This window comes from Nycticebus coucang, chromosome 20, assembly GCF_027406575.1.
Source record: "Nycticebus coucang isolate mNycCou1 chromosome 20, mNycCou1.pri, whole genome shotgun sequence".
NCBI classification, from domain to species: Eukaryota; Metazoa; Chordata; class Mammalia; order Primates; family Lorisidae; genus Nycticebus; species Nycticebus coucang.
Window position 1 is genome coordinate 41,732,510 of NC_069799.1, and position 21,399 is coordinate 41,753,908.

Below are 21,399 nucleotides of genomic sequence, written 5' to 3' on the forward strand. Positions count from 1 at the left end.
CAATGCCTTCATTCCCAGGGTGCTGTCCTGGATAAAACAGTCTGATTTCCCAGAGCTTCACTCCGTGACGGCCGACCAGCCGTCTAGGGTCCCAGACCACACAGCTGGCCATGCAGACATGACAGTCCTGAGAAGATGAGAATGAGTTGGGATGAGAGGGATTCCAGGCCAGTACACACATCAACAAGTTCTATATTTGGACGCTCAGTTGAACTATTTGGTCAAATAAGGAAGAATGTGGGGCTTTGACATTTGTCAAATTTCACGTTCCCTTTCATAGGAAGGGACGTGTGGGTTGGAGAGGGTACAGTAAACACATCCCCTCATCCTGATCCCCTTTGCTTCATTCCTGAAACCACCTTGGGATTTTGCCTCCTGGTTTCTTAACCACAGTTAGTCATAAATCACAGTCAGCTCGGTGCGTCCCCTTGGAGGGAAACCACGGAAGAGTGAAGAATCTTTTCTGGACAGAGTCATTATCATTTTTTGGTGTCTCACTGTCATTTTCTGTATGAGTTAAACTCTCTAGGACCCAGGCATGTTGCAAGGACACTGATTTTAGCCAAATATGCAACCTTTAGTCCCTTGTTCTTTAAAAGGGAAGTGTGACTCAAGTAGACAGACAGTGTCTGCATCTTGGCTCAAGGAACCTGCCCCCTCTTCAGGAATCTACATCTTGTTCTCTCCTGTTCCACGTTAGGTGCAGCCCCCAGTTCTGACAGTTTGCCCACAGAACCCTGGTCCTAGAAGACGCGTCAGCTCCCTAATGTGGAATCTGAATATGCAAAGCAACTTAAAAGCACAAAACTGAAAATCTACACCTCTTAATTTACTCTGTAGAGAGCATTCTCAGACACTTGTGAATCCACAGAAATTTGTTTCCTATCATCGACAGAAAAAAGTGCTGACTGACACCATAACTTTACAGATAATGAGATCTTCGGGGAAGTTTTAATCTTTTCAAAATTTCCAGGAGGTATACAGAAACTCCGGGGCTTTCTTCTCTCCCCTCCCGCCCCCCAAAACTTTAAAGATCATATTATCTGTCTTTATGACTTTCATCTGCTCTGTAAACAGACAAGGAGAAGAAAATATTTGAGGGTGTTTCAGCTGGTGTAACTTACACATCTCTTTATAGGGTAGTTAGAATGTATAATTTGAGTCACAATGCATATGTAATTGACGGTGGATATTTATAACTCGAAAAAGACATCCTTACCTGTGTGCATGTGTTTGAATTAGCTCCTAAGCGTTTACAACCTGGATGCCAATTTAAGTATCAGAAAGGCAGATGGTACCAGGAATTATTAGGATTATCTTTGTTGCCAAATGCTCCCCACTCTTTGTCCTCCTAGTAAAAGGTGTGTAGTAAAATAGCTTATACCTTTTCCTTTTCCTTCCTTCAAGCGCTCTGTTAAATGGTGGTGTTTTTACGACTAGGTCTCATTAGCATTTCTTCTGGGGACTGCCTTCAGGGCAGGACTACTTACTAAATCCTTCTGAGGCTTTAGGAGAAGGAAAACCATGGTAACCAGATGTAGGGTATGATTATTTGCCTCTGACCTGGCAAAGTGTTGGGTTTAACAAAAGGAGCTTAATAGAAATGTTCAAATTGACCCTTCTCATCACTCAGGCTGCTCAGAGCTCAATCAATCTCTCATTATTATCAGAGTTAGTCGAGCAAAGGCAGCAGTGATCGTGTTTTTCATAATCACTTCTTGAGCCAAATGTAATTTGCAATTTGTAGTATTGTATTATGAAACAATAATGCATTAAAATGAACAGAACAAGAATGAGAAGCATCATAGTTAAGAAAGGATGCGGAGAAGTCGTCGTGCGAGAGGCGCTCTCAAAATCATTACGAATGGACGTGGCTGATTTCAATGCCAAATTAAGCATTTAGAAAAATCGGAACTCTGTTTTTACTATGTTTAAGTATATGTATGTCTATATATGCATATATATTATAATAAAGTCAATTTAGTTACAGGGGAAACCAAAATTATCATTTGCATATTATTTTTGCAATAATAGTATTTCGGTCTTTGGGTTTATTGGGTTACAGTAGTTTATTTACCTGCGTGGAAAAAAAAAAAGATATACCATGCAAAGGTCTATCTTTTACAACAAAGGAATTTATCTGCCACATAAACTGTGCTGTGTGTCCTGTGCATGAGGTGATGTCCCCAAATCACCACCATCATAATTAAGATAGGGTTCCATGCATCTTCTCTCATTTCACTCAAATAGTTCTAAGCATAGATTATAAATATTTCAGTGATTTGTGTATTTATTTTGTGTTTTGAAGGACTAATAGGTTTGCTTTTCCCCCCATGTCTTTATGTCTGAATCACATAGTTTTTTGTTTATTTCTTTATTTTTAGATCTTTGGAGTTTATGGAGATTCCTATAAAGTTGAGATTGACTCTGTGCTGGGTTCCCCTCCTCCCCCTTTTCAATTTTTCAATCATTGTTTTAATATTTCCTTGTTTCCCATCCTTCTAGGATTTCTGGAGTGTCAGGTTACTAGGCATATCAGTGGGTCTCTGATTAGCTGACCCATAGGAGTGCACTTACAAAGACATTTAACAGGAAGACCTGAAAAGGATATGTTACCCATAAAGAGTACATCACACATCTAAAGGCTGGTCTATCTTGGTTAAGTAGAGGCTGATTTTTCTATTTTTTTTTTTAAGTTACTTCTTTTTCCTTGGATGCCAAGCAACACAAATTTGGTTTATTAAATCTAATCAGACTAGCTCTGATGCAAACTACACACAATCAAATAATGATCCTCAAGTTTTTGTGAATTTCCTTTTAAAGAGAACCTCTGCCTAACTGCACCGACTTAACACTGCATCCCGTCTGACAAAAGCAGCCTCGGGTTGTCATGGACCCTTTCCCGAGTCCCCCTTCTCATCATTGTTGATTACCGAGATGCTTTTTTGCCTAAATAGGAGCTTTCTGCTTTTCATAATCAGCCGCCTCTTCCCTGATTTCATCTTGCATTGCCACAATCTACTGCTGGGCAAATCAGTACGCTTTCAGGGTACCGATTTCTTCAAATGTCACTAAAATATGTAAGATTCTATACAGGAAGGACCTAGGAGGAGAGTCTTCTTCTTCTTTTTTTTTTTTTTTTTTATTTGTAAAGGAGGCCAGAATCTCCACTCCACCCCGCCCCCCCAAAAACATATATGGCTGGAAACCCATCACATCATTACAAAAGATAAATACATGCAGTGAACTTCTTGCTGTTTGACCCTGAATGGGCCTGGACAGTTTAACATGCTTCTGCTGTCCCCTGGCAGTATTTGTATATACCCCTACCATTGATTTTGACATTTGGAGTGTCAATGCATTAGAAATGTTGGCAGTTCCTATGAATGGGTATGTGAGCAGTTTTTAGATGTGCTCCTCCGCTGGTTAGGAGCACATCTTGCCGTCAAATTCCTGGCCTTCATAGATAAGCACCATTCAGGAACGGTGTCCCCTGAACCTAGTTGCTAATACAAGATCTATCTTATTTATTTTAAAAAAGAATTATTAAGCAGCTGCTCTCAAGATAAAAGCACATAGTGACTGTAAAGCTTTTGAGATGTCTTAGGTGTGGTGACAAGAGTCTGATTTGGGTCTGAATTCTGGCTTTGCTCATTACTTGCTGTAGAGCTGACAGATCATTAAATCAGGCTGTGCTTCCTGAGGCTCCTAACAGGACGATGACACCAACCTCGGATGCTGGCTGTGGGAATCAGTGAGATAATGTACATAATAAGAACTCAATAAATTCTATTTAAATGTAATTAAACAATCAAAAGAACACTCAACAGGTGTTCGGTTATAGGGCTCACTTGGGGATTACACAAAGTGAACTTCATAGGTCTTGGAATTTTATTTTCTCCTAGGAGTATCCAAATTTGGAGCCACTAACGTATCTTACACTAGCTGTGAGGTGACCCGAACTCTAGTCCTAGCTAAGTGCAACTTTGTGCATCTCCTCACACCTCCTGGATTTCAGTTTCTTTGTCTGTCAGATAAAGATATTAGGCCTAAGGAACTAATCTCTAATCTTCTTTGATTTACAGAAACATGGGAACGAGTATGGGCAAGGGGGCTATAAATAATTGACAAAGATATATGCCTATATTTTTTTCTTTAGATAAAATCTAGAGCAGTTACCTTTTAGATCTTTGACCAGGATGATGAGTTGATGAAAGTTTAACAAAGACTGAGAATGTGGGGAAAAATACCAGAATCAATTGAAAAGAAGTTCTGGGCATGGTGGCTCATACCTGTAATCCTAGCACTCTTGGAGGCTGATGTAGGTGGGTTGCTTGAGCTCAGGAGTTCAAGATCAGCCTGAAGAAGAGAGAGAGACCCTGTCTGTAAAAACTAGCCAGGCATTGTGGCAGGTAGTCCCAGCTACTCGGGAGGCCGAGACAGGAGGATCAATCACTTGAGCCAAAGAGTTTGAGGTTCTGTGAGTGATACCATGGCACTCTACCCATGGTGGCAAGTGAGACACTATCTGAAAAAAAAAAAAAATCATTTAGGAAAAATAGGACTTGAAGGACTGAAGAGTGATGCTAAGAGCTTGTGGTTTTGCTTTGATTCAGTGAATGGTGTGTTCCTGAGCTGCAAAGAGAAAAAGAGAAGCGAATTGGACACATAGCAGTGTACACAATTTGCATTTCAGGATCCTGAGTCTGGCTCATTGAGCAGCTGGCATTTAGGACATTTAACAGCAGGTTATGCAATGGTTGCACAAACACATGTATCCTCCAGAAATGACTGGAAGGTTCCAGAAACAGAGGATGAATTCCTGAACAAAAGGCTACAATGAATCATGTGATAGTACAAATATTTAGAAATAAGGGACAAAAATATAGGGCAGAATATTGACACTTCAGACCAGGAGTTGGGTATTGGGGGAGGATGTCGGCTTCTGGAAGGTGACACTGAATCAATATTTGACCCATGTTAAATGTTCTTCCCCAGCCAAGCAGTATTACTTACCCTGCAGATTTCTTAGGGTAAATAGTCAGATGAGTATTGTAGCAAAGTCTTCCTTAGACATGAAGACCTTGGTAATTAGCAGTGAGAAAATACCAGATTTCTAGGTGACATTTCAGTGAGGTTGTTTTTTGAAGAAAATCTTATTTTAAAGATTATTCCTCAAAGCTTACAAGATAATTGCTTCAGAATAATGATATTCTGTTCATCTATTTTTAAATATGGCAGCAGATTTTTTTTTAAGACTTCCTTTTTACTGTATCATGTTTTAAAATATGGTATTAGGAAAAACCCTTTCATTAGAAAACCAATTATATTTTTATTTTATTTATAGCAGGATGCTGTGTGTTATCTTTCAGCCTAATTTTTTCCTGAAGACCTCTAATTTTAGTAGCAATAGAAATATTGCAGTTTAAATGGTAAAATGGTTCAGCAGTATTTGTACCACTGCAAGGATTACATTGCTTTATTGAAAAGCAAAATGATGGTTTTAATAGCGAGGAAACCCTTAACAGTAGTTAATTTTTAATGACATTTACTTCTGTATGGGAACAAGAGCATTTGTTGCAATCCTTTGTTGTTGTTTTGTTAGCTTTTTGCTTTTCCCATTTCTCAACGATTGCACATTTTGCTCATCATTCTTAGCTGTAATGATACAGTCAGCCAATCTGGCAGACGCAATGATCTCCTCTGTAACGCGTCACGGTAAAACCCATTTAGCAGATTACTTTGAGATTACTTTAGTGGAATGAAAACATTGCTGTATCCTTTATGAAGACAGCCATATGTTTAAGAAATGTTACAATCAATTCTGCTCTGAATAAGACAGGGCTCACCACTGCTTCTTTCTGTGAAGGAGTCTTCACTAGAGCGTTGGGATTTTTTTTTTTCAGGGCACTTTCTCTTCCAGGACTGCAAAAGCATGTTTTGTTTTGTTTTTTTTTTGCTTCTCTTTTTAGAACTGTTTTCCTTTTTTTATCATCTATTTTTTTTTAAATGATAATTTTCCTACACTAATACATCCCAAGATATGAGTAGCAAATTCTTCCTGATTTGCCAGGGTAGGTGGCCACTTAACTTTCAGCCTTAACCTTCACCTGTTGGTGGTGGCATTTTCTCTTTGAACACTGTGTGGGTTGGTCAGGGGGAAATTTGCAAAACTCTGATTCTGTGCTGAGAATGGATATGCTGCCTGGGCAGACCATTAGCACATTATTTCTTCAGCTATGCTGTTTCTCAGAAGTGACCCATGTGATGTTCCTTTGTGACTTTTAAAAGATAATAAAATAATTGGTATCATCTGAGTTGTTAAGCATTTATTAAATGCTTGGTCTTGATAAATTGATTACTAATTTCAACTGTGAACCTGACTTTGAGAGTATATACATTTATATGGATAGCTGAAAATTTTCAATTATCCCCCTTACCCCCACTGGTCTTTTCAGAATAAATTTAGCACCTATAAGTTAAGAAGTATACTAGTATTTCTTCTTTTTCTATTGTCTGTAACATTTGGCATGATCTGTTTTTTGAAATTATCTTTTTCTTTTATTTATAAATATTAGTTGTCTATTTTTTGAGACTTAAAAAAAATAATAAGTTAACTGATGACTCCATACTGAATCTCAGAGTCAAAGCATTCTATAATAGATATACTCTTATTTGACAATGTGAATGTTACTTTCTTTGCATTATTATTATGCTTAATATTTCGATGCAGCAATTCTCTGATTTCTTTTCTGACTGTATTTATGTTCGTTTGTTCATTGTTTACGAGGTTTTTGTTTCTAGTCCTTATCTTAAACATTGTTATTGTTATTAAATTTTAAGCCTCTTTAATTTTGTGAAGGCAAAAAATGGAAACCTAATAAACACATGTATATGTAAGAATAAAAAAAATAAAGAAGTATACTAGATTATATTAGGAAATAGAGTGAATGTGGGTATAGACTTTTTTCTTTTCTTTTCTTTTCTTTCTTTTCTTTTGCTATTTTGAGACAGAGTCTCAAACTTCATTGCCCTGGTAGAGTGCCGTAGCATCACAGCTCACAGCAACCTCAAACTCTTGGCCTCAAGAGATCTTCTTGCCTTAGCCTCCTGAGTAGCTGAGATTACAGGTGCCTGCCGAGTTGCTAGGGTTTTTGTTTTTTTAAGTATGCCAGCTGTTCTCAAACGCCTGAGCTCAGGTGATCCACCCACGTTGGCTTCCCAGAGTGCTAGGATTTACAAGGTGGGATCCACCACTCTCGGCCACTGTTTTTTTTTTTTATACGCTAAAATTATTAGTTTACTGTCTGTCTTTATTTCCTTTTATCAAATAATTATACCTCTGAGGGGTCCATGTTTGTCCCAATTATGAAGTAATATCGTGTGATTTTTATAGTATGCCTTAAAAAAATCACCTACTGTGTTCTAAAGCAAGTATTAAAAGACACACTCAACAACTAACCTATAGAGATTTTGTCTGTGGTTTCTTTACTTTTCATATGTCACTCTTAAATCTAACCTCTTAAAAAAAAGGAAAGTATGATATAATGGTTTGGTAATAAATTTATAAAATATAAGTAACTATTTCAGTGTTAAGACATAGTCTAGGAAACTACTTAATATTTTGATACCAAACAAAATGAAAAAAAATTCAGTTCTTAACTAAGAGTTAACTCATCTTTACTAATGAGTATTTTTTAGTGATATATACTTAATATAGAAAGCTGAAATTTGATAGATTGAGTTGATATGAGACTTGGTGATAAAACAGAATTTTTCTTCATAAAATAGGATGAAGAACACTTTAAAAAAAGATTTTGATAGAGCTAATTAAACTCAATGTTGGAAATATCCAAACTATTATAAAGCATGCAAAAATCAATCTAAATTGTTTCATAATGGTATTAACTCCAAGGCAGACATACATTATCTTCTTATGACATTAAACTACCTTCTGATACAGAGAGATAATACATTGTTATCTGTGTTATTTCATTGTGTTTCTCAAATACAATGCAGCATTGATTTTGTGTAATTTAGAACATGAACCAGCCCAATGTCTTTCAAGAAAAAGCTCAGTAAGTCAGTGTGGCAATAGTGTATCATTTAAGGAGTATTTATGAAAAACTAATTGGTTAAAATGATTTACCTTTAGAAGGACCTCATTATAAGTAAATACGATGTATTAAAATCTGAACTTAGACTTTTATGGAAGTTAGAATTTAATACATTTTATACTTCCAGATGCCTCGATGTTAGAGAACTTTCAGGGTGAAAACTGAATCCCCTGGCTATAAATCCTGTCTGTGTGCTGGTGACACTCAGTCAGTCTAGCCCTATTCTGTCCCCTGCGTCTTTGCTATAATGTCATATTTCCCCAAATCTGCCAAACCTCCTGCTGCTTCTGGCCCTGGCAACTTCTCTCTTGCGGTTGCGCGGCTAAAACCCTGGAGTCCTCAGTGACCCTTCTCTTTCTTTCCCTCCCACCTGCAGCCTCCCCATCAATAAATCCTATTGATGCTGTTCTCAAAGTATGTCCAGAAACTATCCAGGTCTCTCACACTTCTCCATCACTCCCTAGTGTCCTACATAGCCTCCTAATTGTTCTCCCTGTTTCAGCTTTTCACATGCACTCTCTGGTCTGTTCTGTGCTAATTGGTCAACCAAGTACAAGCTAGTCATAAGCTGTGTGAATGCTGCGAGCATTTGCTGTGCTTTGGCTACCGCTTATGTCCTTAATACCCCAGAGAAGTCCCAACTGGGTAACAGATGTGCAAGAAATTTTTGTCAAATGAATGACCATTGTGTTTTGCATCTTGGCTCCTCCTGACACGAATCAGTTTGTTCTTTCATTTATTTTACTCTTTATTCTATAAAGCCCGTGGTTATTCTTAATTCTGAGGCATTATTGATCTGTTGACACGAATAAAGGAAAAGCCTTTTATTTTTAGTGTTTCGTAGTTAAAAACACAGTACATGTTTATATCTTGCAATATATCAGATCCCAGATTTTAAGTTCTCGAGGATTTTCTCTTATTCTTTCTTTCATTTTTTCTTTTGTTCAATTACAATAATCTTCAGATTTCCAATTAAAATTAAATTTTAAGGATAGATTTGCTTTGCAGAGTTAATCCTATAGCTCATTTCAATTGCTATCTAATACTGTACATAATCCTTTTTTTTTTTTTTTCTTTTGTGAGACAGTCTCATTTTGTCACCCTGGGTAGGGTACGGTGGTATCACAGCTCACAGCAACTTCAAACTCTTGGGCTCAAATGATCTGCTTGCCTCAGTCGTCCGAATAGCTGGGACAACAGGGGCCCTCCACAATGCCCAGCTATTTTTTTTAGAGGCAGGGTCTTGTTCTTTCTAAGGCTGATCTTGAACTCCTGACCTCAAGCAATTTACCAGCCTTGGTCTCCCAGGTTGCTAGGATTATAGGCGGGAGCCTATACATAATTCTTACAGGAATAATAGTGACATTATTTTAACTTTCTAGCCAGGTGTTATGGTGGGTGCCTATAGTCCCAGCTACTTGGGAAGCTGAGGCAAGAGAATTGCTTAATCCCAAGAGTTTGAGGTTGCTGTGAGTTGTGATGCCATGGCATTCTACCAAGGGCGACATAGTGAGACTCTGTCTCAAAATATATATATATATATATTTTAACTTTTTTCTGTTTTAACATTTTAAGAATGCTTTCCTTATTTATAAACCCCTTTGCAAACATAGTTTTACTTAATATTATTCTCACATATCCTTATGTTGTAGACAAGTATTTGAAATCAGATTTATATTAATTAAAAAAAAACCTACACTAACAGCAGGCCATTCATTGAAATGATTTTTCTCTTTTACTTCCTCTTGAGCCCACCTCTTTCCTGTTCTCGTCTTTGATATGAAATTATCTCTGTACACCAGATTCCTGGTTCCTCCTCAGAAAGAAAGACTCAGTATACTTTATATATTTATGAATGTTTTGTTGTATAACTATGTAAAGATTTCTTTTTTGAAACACCTGGTGACCAAGTCACTAGGGATGAAGGTTTGTTGAGGATATAGAGCAGAACAGGTGGTCCAGGCAACATGGTCATGCAGAGAGGACAGCAGAGAAAAGCAGTGATACCAAGTTTGAGATTTCTGAGATATTTTGGATCCCAGAATAGATTAATGTTAGTGTTTTCTTAAAGTTCAGCACCCATCTGTGGAAGTTTGCGTGGGCTGTGTTTGAATCACACGTCTGTTTCTTGTTGGTTTTTGATCCAATATAGGTTTGTCAAGTCAAACACGCCACTTTGGGCAATTGCTTTTCATCAGATTTGGGAGAGTATTGGATGAGAGGGCCTTGAACCTCTCAACTGAATAAGCACAAAGCGTTACAGCAGTGTAAATTATCCTTTGGACATCAAACTTTGCACGTGTGGCCTTGTTTGTCAGTTTTTAAACTATGATGAATGTTTCCAATAAGCCTGACTGTGGAAATAAAAGAGTAGTTGTTTATGGAGAGTCTATTAAGCAGATGATTGTGGATTATCATTCTGGAGTCCTAGGAAAAGCCCACTCCAATGTGGCTCGCTCTTCCTCTAGCATCTGAAGTGAATCGAGCACTTAGTCCTACGAATGTATTAGCTGTTTGTTTACTAAGGGAACGCTGCAAGTCGTGTTGTTTGTTTTTGATCTTTGTCTTGCTGAAACAAACCTGGGTATTGAGGCCATTTTCCAAAAGGGTTTTCTCTGGGAAGTTCTAAGTAAAAAAATAAATAATCGGATTCAAAATATAAATCCTGATCAGAACCATTGACCGCAGGAGAACTTTAGCTCTTGCGTTTGAAGACGCTAACATCCCTTTCATTGAGTATATGTCAGTAGCGCCAGTGAAAGGAAACTCGTTGTGTATACATTGACAAGTTAGAATTTTTTGTTATCAACAGGTTTGGCAAACATCGCAAAGATGACAAGATTGAGAAAACGGGTAAAATAAAAGTACAGGAATCCTTGACATCAGAAGAGGAGAGGACCCGAATGAAGCGGGAGCAGGAGAGGTAGACCAGTTCTCTGATTAAACCTCAGTAGAAAGAGGCTCTTTCATTTTTTTCCTTTCTGCTTTCTTTTTGATTTTCCATAAAGACTTTGCACTTAACTACTTTTTGTATTTTCTGTGTCAATCCAAATACTGATGGTTATAGATGAGTCTAAAGTAAAGAAAGATTTTCTTAAAACTCTCGTATTTATTTGAGGCTTCAAAATGGATTTAAATGGTTTTAGTTAAGGTGTTTTGCATAGGCCACAGCCCAAGATATTAGATGCAAAAAAAACCCCCATGAATGCTGAATTCATCCTGATTAATGAAAGTACCATAAATATTTAAATCCTGTCTCATTCATCTATGAGTATGTAGTGCATTACGGTAGTTTAAAAATACTCATCTAGAAATAAAACTCTTTGAACGTTTACATCTCATTTTAAATATCCTGATGTATAACAAGCATTCAGGAGGCTGTTCGTTTTTCACCATGTTGTTTTTCTTTCAAACCCCACACATTTTCCTGATTCACTTGAGTTTTCCTCCACATCTTCCAGAAAGATTGTCACCTACTGTTGATATCATTGTGTATCGAGAGCCCAAAGACCCATGAAAAGAATGAAAAGAGATACTTTAGGCAGACCCTTGAAACCCATTTTCAGAGGTGATAAGAGTTTTTCTCATTGTGATCCCGGGGATGAGAAAGCCACCTCACACTTTGGTTGTCAGGGCTCACAAGCTCTGAGGGAGCCAGGGTCTCTATGTCAGCACATTTCATTTTCCTAAAGGCCGCAGCAAGAGGGACTAGGCCTGCTTTACCTGGAATAATCTGAGATTTAAGTGAGTTTCTGGTACCGCGATCAAAGGTATAAAATTAACTACTGTCCATGGCTGAGACTATAGCCCAGTGTCTTTGAAATTCAGTCTAATGTTCTTACCATAATTCTCAAGTCAGGATACTTTTAGTCTTAATGAATGGAAGAACTAAAGAGTATTCTACAACAACTTTCTTTAAAAGAAAACAGTAGCGGGGCATAGTGACTTGTGCCTATAGTCCCAGCTACTTGGGAGGCTGAAGTGGGAGGATCTCTGGAGACTAAGAGTTCAAGACCAGCCTGGGCAACATATTGAGACCCTGTCTCAAGAAAGAAAAAGAGAAAGAGATTAATATTTGGGTATTTTTCCACTCATGCCTTTGAGGTTCTTTTGAGTACAATGGTTACTTTAATTCCATTTGTAGCTTTCCAGGGTATAAAATATGTTAAGTGGGAAAAATACGAATTTTGAATTTCTGATGGAAGTCTGGGTTTATTCTGCTGGGTCTTCCCCAATTTTTATTTAGAAAAAAAAGTTATCCTACCTTACTTTGTAGGACTTTTTCTAATCCTCACCAAATTTGGGATCCCCCAAATTACTAATAAACTCAGGTCAGCATGCACAGTGTTACTTGATGTGGATAATACGGCACTTAATTAAGTTCAGAAGTAGAATTTCTGAAAGAGTTTCTTGTCCCTAAAGAGAGAGAATATACCAGGTCAGGGAATGAACTCAGATCTATCCATAGGCAAATATGGCACTTCGTTAGCAATCTGAGTGTTAGAAACATTATGCTTCTGTCATGTCTTGGCACCTGCCAAAGGGCAGGCTTCATTATCCCCGTCCCATTTTTCATATTCTAAATATTCCCCCTTTGCAGTTTAAGGTGGCTACTGTGTTTCCTTACAGAATTCTGTCACCGTTTTTCAAAACACTTTTATAATGTAGAGTCCAATATTTCCAGCCAAACAATGATTTTTACATAATGGTTTCACTTGTATTACTAATTTGCCTAAGGCACTGTGCGGTCTCCGTTTTGCTTTTAATTTCCATCTCTGTACCTCTCCTGATGCAGTGCTTCTGGGAACTAGGTTGGTCATAATGAATTTGCAATGTACAGGAGGCCTAGCATAAAAATCTTTTAGGGTCAAGGAACAAGTGAATGGTCCATTAAAAAAAAATAAATTAGGCTCATAATTTAAGAAAATGATTGTACTTTGTATTTCAATAACAATTTTTTACCAAGTGTGTTTTATTTAAACTCATGGATTTTGTAATAGGAGTGAATGCATAAGACTTCCTGGGTTCCATAGTGGAGTGTATTTATTGCTTGTTATTTTGATGTGGCAAGCCTTCTTCCTCTCTTTTTGTATTTCAGATTAATATGAGGTTACAAACAATGAGGTTACAGTGTTTACATTTCTTAGGTGAAGTCCCCCTTTCCATTCTGTCTGTGGTATTGGCATTTCTCTTTCTCCAGATGGAAACTGCAACTTCCTTGGGAAAAATTTGACCAAGGATTTGATAAAAAAAAATAAATAAACCACTCCTTATAGTCCCCTAACAGGCCTTTCTCTCACTGCTGACTGGTAGGGAAGTATTTCCTAGAACACTGTTTACCACCATAGCTATTCGAGTTCCAAAAATTATTTTGGCTGAATCTATATAGAAATAGAAAACCTGACATTCCTTAGTTAAGAGCTGGGACGTATCCACAAACCTAATTGGTTCCTTTGGGGGTGGGGCCCAGGCACATCTGTGAAACCTGAATGTTGCTCAAGATATCAATATTGCAATCATAAAAGGACAGTGAAGATAATTTGAAATGTTTTTCCTGCAATGTTAAAGATCTATTTAGATGGGGAAAATAAATTAGATTCTTGTGAGCATGGGTCCAAGATTAAATTTGACCTCATTCTTGCCAACTTCCTTCCCTTTCCTCCCACCACAGGCTTGAGGATATAAGACCGTGACCTTGAGAAGCAGGGAGTGTGGGGATGATACAATTTACTGGTCCTGACGTGTTTATCTGGACTTTTTGTTCTGAACTCCGAACCTAGGTACCCTGGCCTTTCAGAGCTGCTGTTGGCTACCTTGAGGATAAGCTGGGACAGTAAGCACAGGTGTGGAGTCAGTGCCCACTGTCACCTACCCCCCGGTCTTCCAGGCATGCCTGGGGACAGCAACCTATTGGCTTATTTCCATTACAAATTCAAAATAGAACATGTTCAATTAAGTGATTTATGTAACTTCAGGCCCACTTAGTTTCCATTATGAAGCATGGGGATAGATTTCTCTGTTGATCAAATGTATAAAGTAATGTTTTAACTTCCTGTTGTGATTTCCCTTCAGTGATACTTTGACTAATTTTTATTTTTTGTTTGCTTGTTTGTTTATTTATTTTTGAGTCATAGTCTCACTCTGTTGCCCCGGGTAGACCGCTGTGGCATCATAGCTCACAGCAACCTCCTGCCTCAGCCTCCCTTATAGCTGGGAGCTGCCACAATAGCTGGGTAGTTTTTCTGTTTTTAGTAGAAATGCTCTGGCTGGTCTGGCTGGTCTTGAACTCAGGAGTTCAAGGCCAGCCAATCCATCCATCTACCCTGGCCTTCCAGAGTGCTAGAATTGATTACAGGTGTGAGCCATTGTGCTTGGCCGCTACTTATTTTTAAATAGTTATATATGAACATTGTGACACAGGGTTTCCTAGTGTTCAGCAGCAGAGAAAGGGTTCATTGCACAATTATATTTGAGAAATATTTGTTTAAACCAGTTTGTGCATTTATCAAAACTCTTAATCTACATTGAGAATGACCAGGTGACAAATAAAGAATCATCATTCTTCTAGCCTATTTATTCACAATACAGCCTCCCAAACCCTCACTTTATTGCTTTTCATGGAATACTAACATATCTCAAAATTCAGAGAGACTAGGGTAGTACTGGTTGTTCAAGCAAATCCAGCTCACTCATCTAACTGGCTGTAGAAATCAGAGCTGATTAGGCCGTGCGAGGTGGCTCACACTTGTAATCCTAACACTCTGGGAGGCCAAGGTGGGTGCATCACTTGGCCTCAGGAATTAAAGACCAGCCTGAGCAAGAGTGAGACCACATCTCTACTAAAATAGAAAAAATTTAGCTGGGTGTTCTGGCTGGAGCCTGTAGTCCCAGCTATTTGAGAAGCTGAGGCAAGAATACCTCTTGAGCCCAAGAGTTTGAGGTTGCTGTGAGCTATAATGACTCTACTGCACTCAACCCAGAGCAACGAAGTGAGACTTTGTCTCAACAACAAAAAAAGAAATCAGAGTTGATTGTTTTCACAGAACTGAACTAAATCTTTTTTTTTTTTTTTGAGACAGAGTCTCACTATGTCGCCCTCGATAGAGTGCTATGACATCACAGCTCACAGCAACCTCCAACTCTTGGGCTTAAGCCATTCTCTTGCCTGAGCCCTCCAAGTAGCTGGGACTACAGGCTCCCACCACAACGCCCGGGTATTTTCTTGTTGCAATTGTCATTGTTGTTTAGCTGGCCCAGACTGGGTTTGAACCGCCATCCTCAGTGTGTATGGCTGGCACCGTAACCACTGAGCTATGTGCGCCGAGCCTGAGCTAAATCTTATAATTGCTCTTTCTTTTTCAATTTTGTCTTTTCCCACATTTCTCACCTATTAAAAACATACACCTTTCTTTTTTTTTTTAATTTTTACATATACGTGTGTTTATTAGGTTTCCATTTTGCGTTCACAAAATTAAAAAAGCTTAAAATTTAATAACAATAACAGTGTTTGAGATAAGGACTGGAGGTAAAAACCTCATGAAGAACGAATGAACATAAATACATTCAGAAAAGAAATCAGATGATTGCTGCATCTAAATATTAAGCAATATTAACATAAGAGTATGTCTATTACAGAATGCTTTGACTCTGAGATTCGGTAAAAAAAAAAATATGCCTTTTTAAGCTCTACCTGTAAGTTCATTCTAATATAAAATTTTAGAACTATAGAAAATTTTAGAGAAAGGCCCATAAAATAAAATCAGAAAACAGAAATGGCTGTGTATTAATATCACTGTTAACACACTAGCCTGTGCTTTTCTAACCTTTTTTTCTTGCACAATACATATTTCCACATGCACATACCTTTTAAAAAGTTGATATATATTTTCATTTTGATTTATTTTGCCTTTTCGTGTATTCTTAGAAAATTGCGTTAAATGGTTTTTGGAACAGAGTCATTTAGTATGAACAGAAGGATGCGTGGGAAGGGAGGACGGAAAGAAGGAAGGACGTTCTGAAAGATGAAATATTAACTGTGCCGTCCGGCCAGATTCCCCAACCCTCAAATAATATTTACCTCATATTCTATATTCTGTTCTTTCTATTAAATAAGATTTATAATGTTCACTGGCTTATATTTTGTAGTTACTTGGCAAACAAAAGCCAATACAATATTATTATCTGTATCCACATACAAAGTTGTGCTTGGGAAATGTTTCCAAAGGTCCTGAATGTTTCCAGTGGAGATATGAAAAAGTTAATGAATTTCTTATGAAATCCTCCAAGTATACAAGGGGTATTTATAAATCTGCTAAGGAAATACATGATTTGAAATTTCCCATTATTCAATGTTATAATCACCCTTCAAAATCTTGTGGTTTTTCAATGCTAGACCATTGAAATAGACAGTTTCTGTTTCCTTAAGTGGTACCTTCCCAGTTCTTGGCGTGTCATTGTGCAGGTTTATATCGATATTTCTATATGGAATTTTCATTCATTGGCCTTCTCTCCTATTCGTTTCTAATTACTTGAATTTTTGATAAACTTTTTTGCGATCTCGATTGGTAAGACCCTTTCAGCAGCTGATATGTGTTTGTTTTATGTACAATCATCTTTGCATTTAGGTCACATATTATCATTCAAACCAAAGTGGCTCTTCAAAAAATAACCATTTGATGGAAAGTCTTTTTTTTTTTTTCTGTCCTATAGCATCATTTTTAATAGTTTCTCAGACCTCTTGAATCCTTCAGAAAAGTTGACTCTAAGCAATGGGCTAAGTTTCAAGTTTCTTTTTTTTTTAATTTTCACTGGGCAGGTGAACAAGAATTTTGAAGAATCTCTCAGATTGCTTTTTACTAGTTCCCTACTTAGATGAATATTTGGGGGGATAAACTTTGGACATACTAGGCTTTTGAAACTGAGTTTGTTAGCCAAGACTGTAACTGAAGTATGAAAATGCGGTTTGGTTTCTAATGAACGCTGCGCTAGATGTATTTGGCATTGCACCATCCCTTTGCATTGGAAACACTTGCAGGCACTGTGATACCTGGAAGTATCAGCCTGAACATTCTGTGAATATCTGTGAGCCTATGTGTGTGTGTTTTGGTTGGTGAAATATTTTGCTGGTGTTTTATTAGTCAATATTAAAGAGAATTTTTTTTTTGTCGTTTCCCTCTATCTTAAATATGGAAGAAGATGGTATAAAACACTTCAAAATTATTATGATAATAATCTTGTTTCCTCTTTCAAGGATCCCTTACCTTTCTTAAGAGAGAGAAAAGATTTAAACGTGTTAATGTCAGAAAAATGTAAGGTTAAATAAATAATTGTCAAAAAAGGCGCACTATTGGAAGGAGAGAAATGGATGGGGTCGGCATTAATAGTGACTGCCTCACAGAGAGGGTAGTTTGAGGCTCAATCTAGTTTCCAAGAAGGTATAAACAGGAAAAATATGGCACCGACATTCAGTCTCCTTCCCCGTAAGCACAAGGGCTCAGGAATGCAAGCCATCATTTAACTGCCCAGATTCTGTGAAAATTGTCATTGTGTTAGTGATTAGTAATACTCCTGTAAATGCTTTTATCCCCCTTTCAACTTTTAACCATTTTATATTTCAAAACTGATAACTTCTCATTTTAGCATTAAGGTCAACAGTTTAACTTACCCCCTCACCTATTTTAAGGGCCCACTAAGTATTTCAACTGCTTGCATTCTTCCCTAGAATTAGCAACTGTATCTTCAATACACTTGTTCTCACTGAAGAAATTTTTTTTTTTTTTTTAAGGAACCATTTAGACCACGGAAGTTCTTTCTTCTCCATCAACTTTGACCCTAACGTTACAAACACATTGACGTCCCACTTAAAGTTGGAACTGTTTTCAGAGTAGGAAATTGAGTGGAATAGTGTCTTTCTTTTGGGAATTCTGCACAGATAGCAAATTGGAGATGTATGTACCGTTAGGTGGCAGTTATAGGTACACCTAATAGGCAGGGTAAGCCAAGGGATATAGGTTGAACCTTGTTATTTCTGAAGTTCGCAATCTGATGAAGTGTTTTGAGAGGCAAATAAATATTCATTCAGTGTGCTAAAAGCTACTATTAAAACAGACTGTTCTTCAAAATCTCTCTTTCCCCCTTCCTGTGTGAGGACACAGCAAGAAGGCAGCCATCTTTAAACTGGGAAGAGAAGCCTCACCAGAAACTGAATCTGCCTGCAGCTTGATCTTGGTCTGCCAGCCTCCAGAACTGTTGGAGGCTGACCCCTGAGGACAATATCGCCTGCCCAGCTCCTGTGACCACTGGATTCAAGTTGTGTTTCACCAAACGGAAGAACCTGCAGGGGATAAAAGGGCAGAAGAGGATGCTCATTGACTTTTAATCTCCTAAAACAAAATAACTTTCAACTCAGGATCCTATACCCAGCTAAACTGAGTTTCATTTATGATGGAGAAATTAAATACTTCAATGACATTCACATGTTGAAGAAATTTGCAATAACTAAACCAGCTCTCCAGGTTATTCTCAGACCTATCCTCCATAAAGACCAGCATAATCCTCCACCACAAAAGTAAACTCACCCAGAAAATTTTGATCAAATTCCAACTTCCACAGTCACAAAAGGATTAAAAATGTCCACTGGACTCTCAAAAGGCTTATCAATATTCTCAATTAATGTGAATGGTTTAAACTGTCCTCTAAAGAGGCACAGGTTGGCTGACTGGATACAAAAACTCAAGCCAGATATCTGCTGCATACAAGAATGGCATCTTACATTAAAAGACAAATATAGACTCAAGGTGAAGGGATGGTCATCTATATTCCAGGCAAATGGAAAGCAGAAAAAAGCAGGTGTTGAAATCCTGTTCGCAGACGCAATAGGCTTTAAACCAACCAAAATAATTAAGGATAAGGATGGACACTTCATATTTGTTAAACATAATACTCAATATGATGAGATCTCTATTATTAATATTTATGCACCCAACCACAACGCACCTCAATTTATAAGAGAAACTCTAACAGACATGAGCAACTCAATTTCCTCCACTTCCATAGTAGTTGGAGATTTTAACACCCCTTTAGCAGTGCTGGATAGATCCTCCAAAAAGAAGCTAAGCAAAGAAATTTTAGATTTAAACTCAACCATTCAACATCTGGACTTAACAGACATCTACAGAACATTTCATCCCAACAAAACTGAATACACATTCTTCTCATCAGCCCACGGAACATACTCCAAAATCTACCACATCCTAGGCCACAAATCTAATCTCAGCAAATTTAAGAAAATAGAAATTATTCCTTGCATCTTCTCAGACCATCATGGAATGAAAATTGAACTCAATAACAACAGGAACCTGCATACCCATACAAGAACATGGAAGCTAAACAACCTTATGCTGAAGGATAGATGGGTTATAGATGAGATTAAGAAGGAAATCACCAAATTTTTGGAACTAAACAACAATCAAGACATCAATTACCAGAACCTCTGGAATACTGCAAAGGCAGGCCTAAGAGGGAAATTTATAGCACTGCACGCCTTCCTCAAGAAAACGGAAAAAGAGGAAGTTAATAACTTAATGGGACATCTCAAGCAACTGGAGAAGGAAGAACACTCCAAACCCAAACCCAGCAGAAGAAAAGAAATAACCAAAATCAGAGCAGAATTAAATGAAATTGAAAACAAAAGAATTATACAACAGATCAATAAATCCAAAAGTTGGTTTTTTGAAAAGATCAATAAAATAGATCTTTAAAGATCAATAAAATAGATCTTTAAAGATCAATAAACCTTTGGCTAACCTAACCAGGAAAAAAAGAGTAAAATCTCTAATTTCATCAATCAGAAATGGTAATGATGAAATAACAACAGACCCCTCAGAAATTCAAAAAATCCTTAACGAATACTACAAGAAACTCTACTCTCAGAAATACGAAAATCTGAAAGAAATAGACCAATACCTGGAAGTACACCACCTACCAAGACTTAGCCAGAATAAAGTGAAAATTTGAACAGGCCTATATCAAGTTCTGAAATAGCATCAACTATACAAAATCTCCCTAAAAAGAAAAGCCCAGGACCAGATGGCTTTACGTCAGAATTCTACCAAACCTTTAAAGAAGAACTAGTACCTATACTACTAAACCTCTTTCAAAATATAGAAAAAGAAGGGATATTACCCAACACATTCTACGAAGCAAACATCACCTTGGTCCCCAAATCAGGGAAAGACCCAACAAGAAAAGAAAATTATAGACCAATATCGCTAATGAATATTGATGCTAAAATACTCAATAAGATCCTAACAAACAGAATCCAACAACACATAAAGAAATTATACACCGTGACCAAGTGGGATTTATCCCAGGGTCTCAAGGCTGGTTCAATATACATAAATCTATAAATGTAATTTAACACATAAACAAACTAAAAAATAAGGACCATATGATTCTTTCAATTGATACAGAAAAACCTTTTGATAATATCCAGCATCCCTTCATGATCAGAACACTTAATAAAATTGGTACAGAAGGGACATTTCTTAAACTAATAGAGGCCATCTACAGCAAACCCACAGCCAATATCGTATTGAATGGAGTTAAATTGAAATCATTTCCACTTAGATCAGGAACCAGGCAAGGTCGCCCATTGTCTCCACTGCTCTTTAACATTGTAATGGAAGTTTTAGCCACCGCAATTAGGGAAGAAAAGGCAATCAAGGGTATCCACATAGGGTCAGAAGAGATCAAACTTTCACTCTTCGCAGATGATATGATCATATATCTGGAAAACACTAGGAATTCTACTACAAAACTTTTAGACGTGATCAAGGAATACAGCAATGTCTCAGCCTACAAAATCAACACCCGTAAATGTGTAGCCTTTATATATACCAACAATAACCAAGCCAAAAAAACAGTCAAGGACTCTATTCCTTTTTTTTTTTTTTTTTTTTTTTTGTAGAGACAGAGTCTCACTTTACGGCCCTCGGTAGAGTGCCATGGCCTCACACAGCTCACAGCAACCTCCAACTCCTGGGCTTAAGCGATTCTCTTGCCTCAGCCTCCCGAGTAGCTGGGACTACAGGCGCCCACCACAACGCCCGGCTATTTTTTGGTTGCAGTTTGGCCGGGGCCGGGCTTGAACCCGCCACCCTCGGTATATGGGGCCGGCGCCCCACCGACTGAGCCACAGGCGCCGCCCAGGACTCTATTCCTTTCACAGTAGTGCCAAAGAAGATGAAATATTTGCGAGTATACCTAACAAAGGATGTGAAAG

General features: G+C 37.7%; 1 protein-coding gene across 18 annotated transcripts in view; it reads left to right on the top strand.

The window, feature by feature from the left end:
• PARD3 (par-3 family cell polarity regulator) overlaps positions 1 to 21,399 on the top strand; it is a 760,426-nt gene that overhangs the window by 563,159 nt on the left and 175,868 nt on the right. For 15 of the 18 annotated variants that reach the window (XM_053573215.1, XM_053573201.1, XM_053573216.1 and 12 more), the window contains one exon: positions 10,930 to 11,040. The exons of the other annotated variants lie outside the window; for them this stretch is intronic. In XM_053573215.1, the coding sequence (XP_053429190.1) occupies positions 10,930 to 11,040 (111 nt within the window). The remainder of the gene's footprint in view (positions 1 to 10,929; positions 11,041 to 21,399) is intronic. 18 annotated transcript variants of the gene reach the window in all.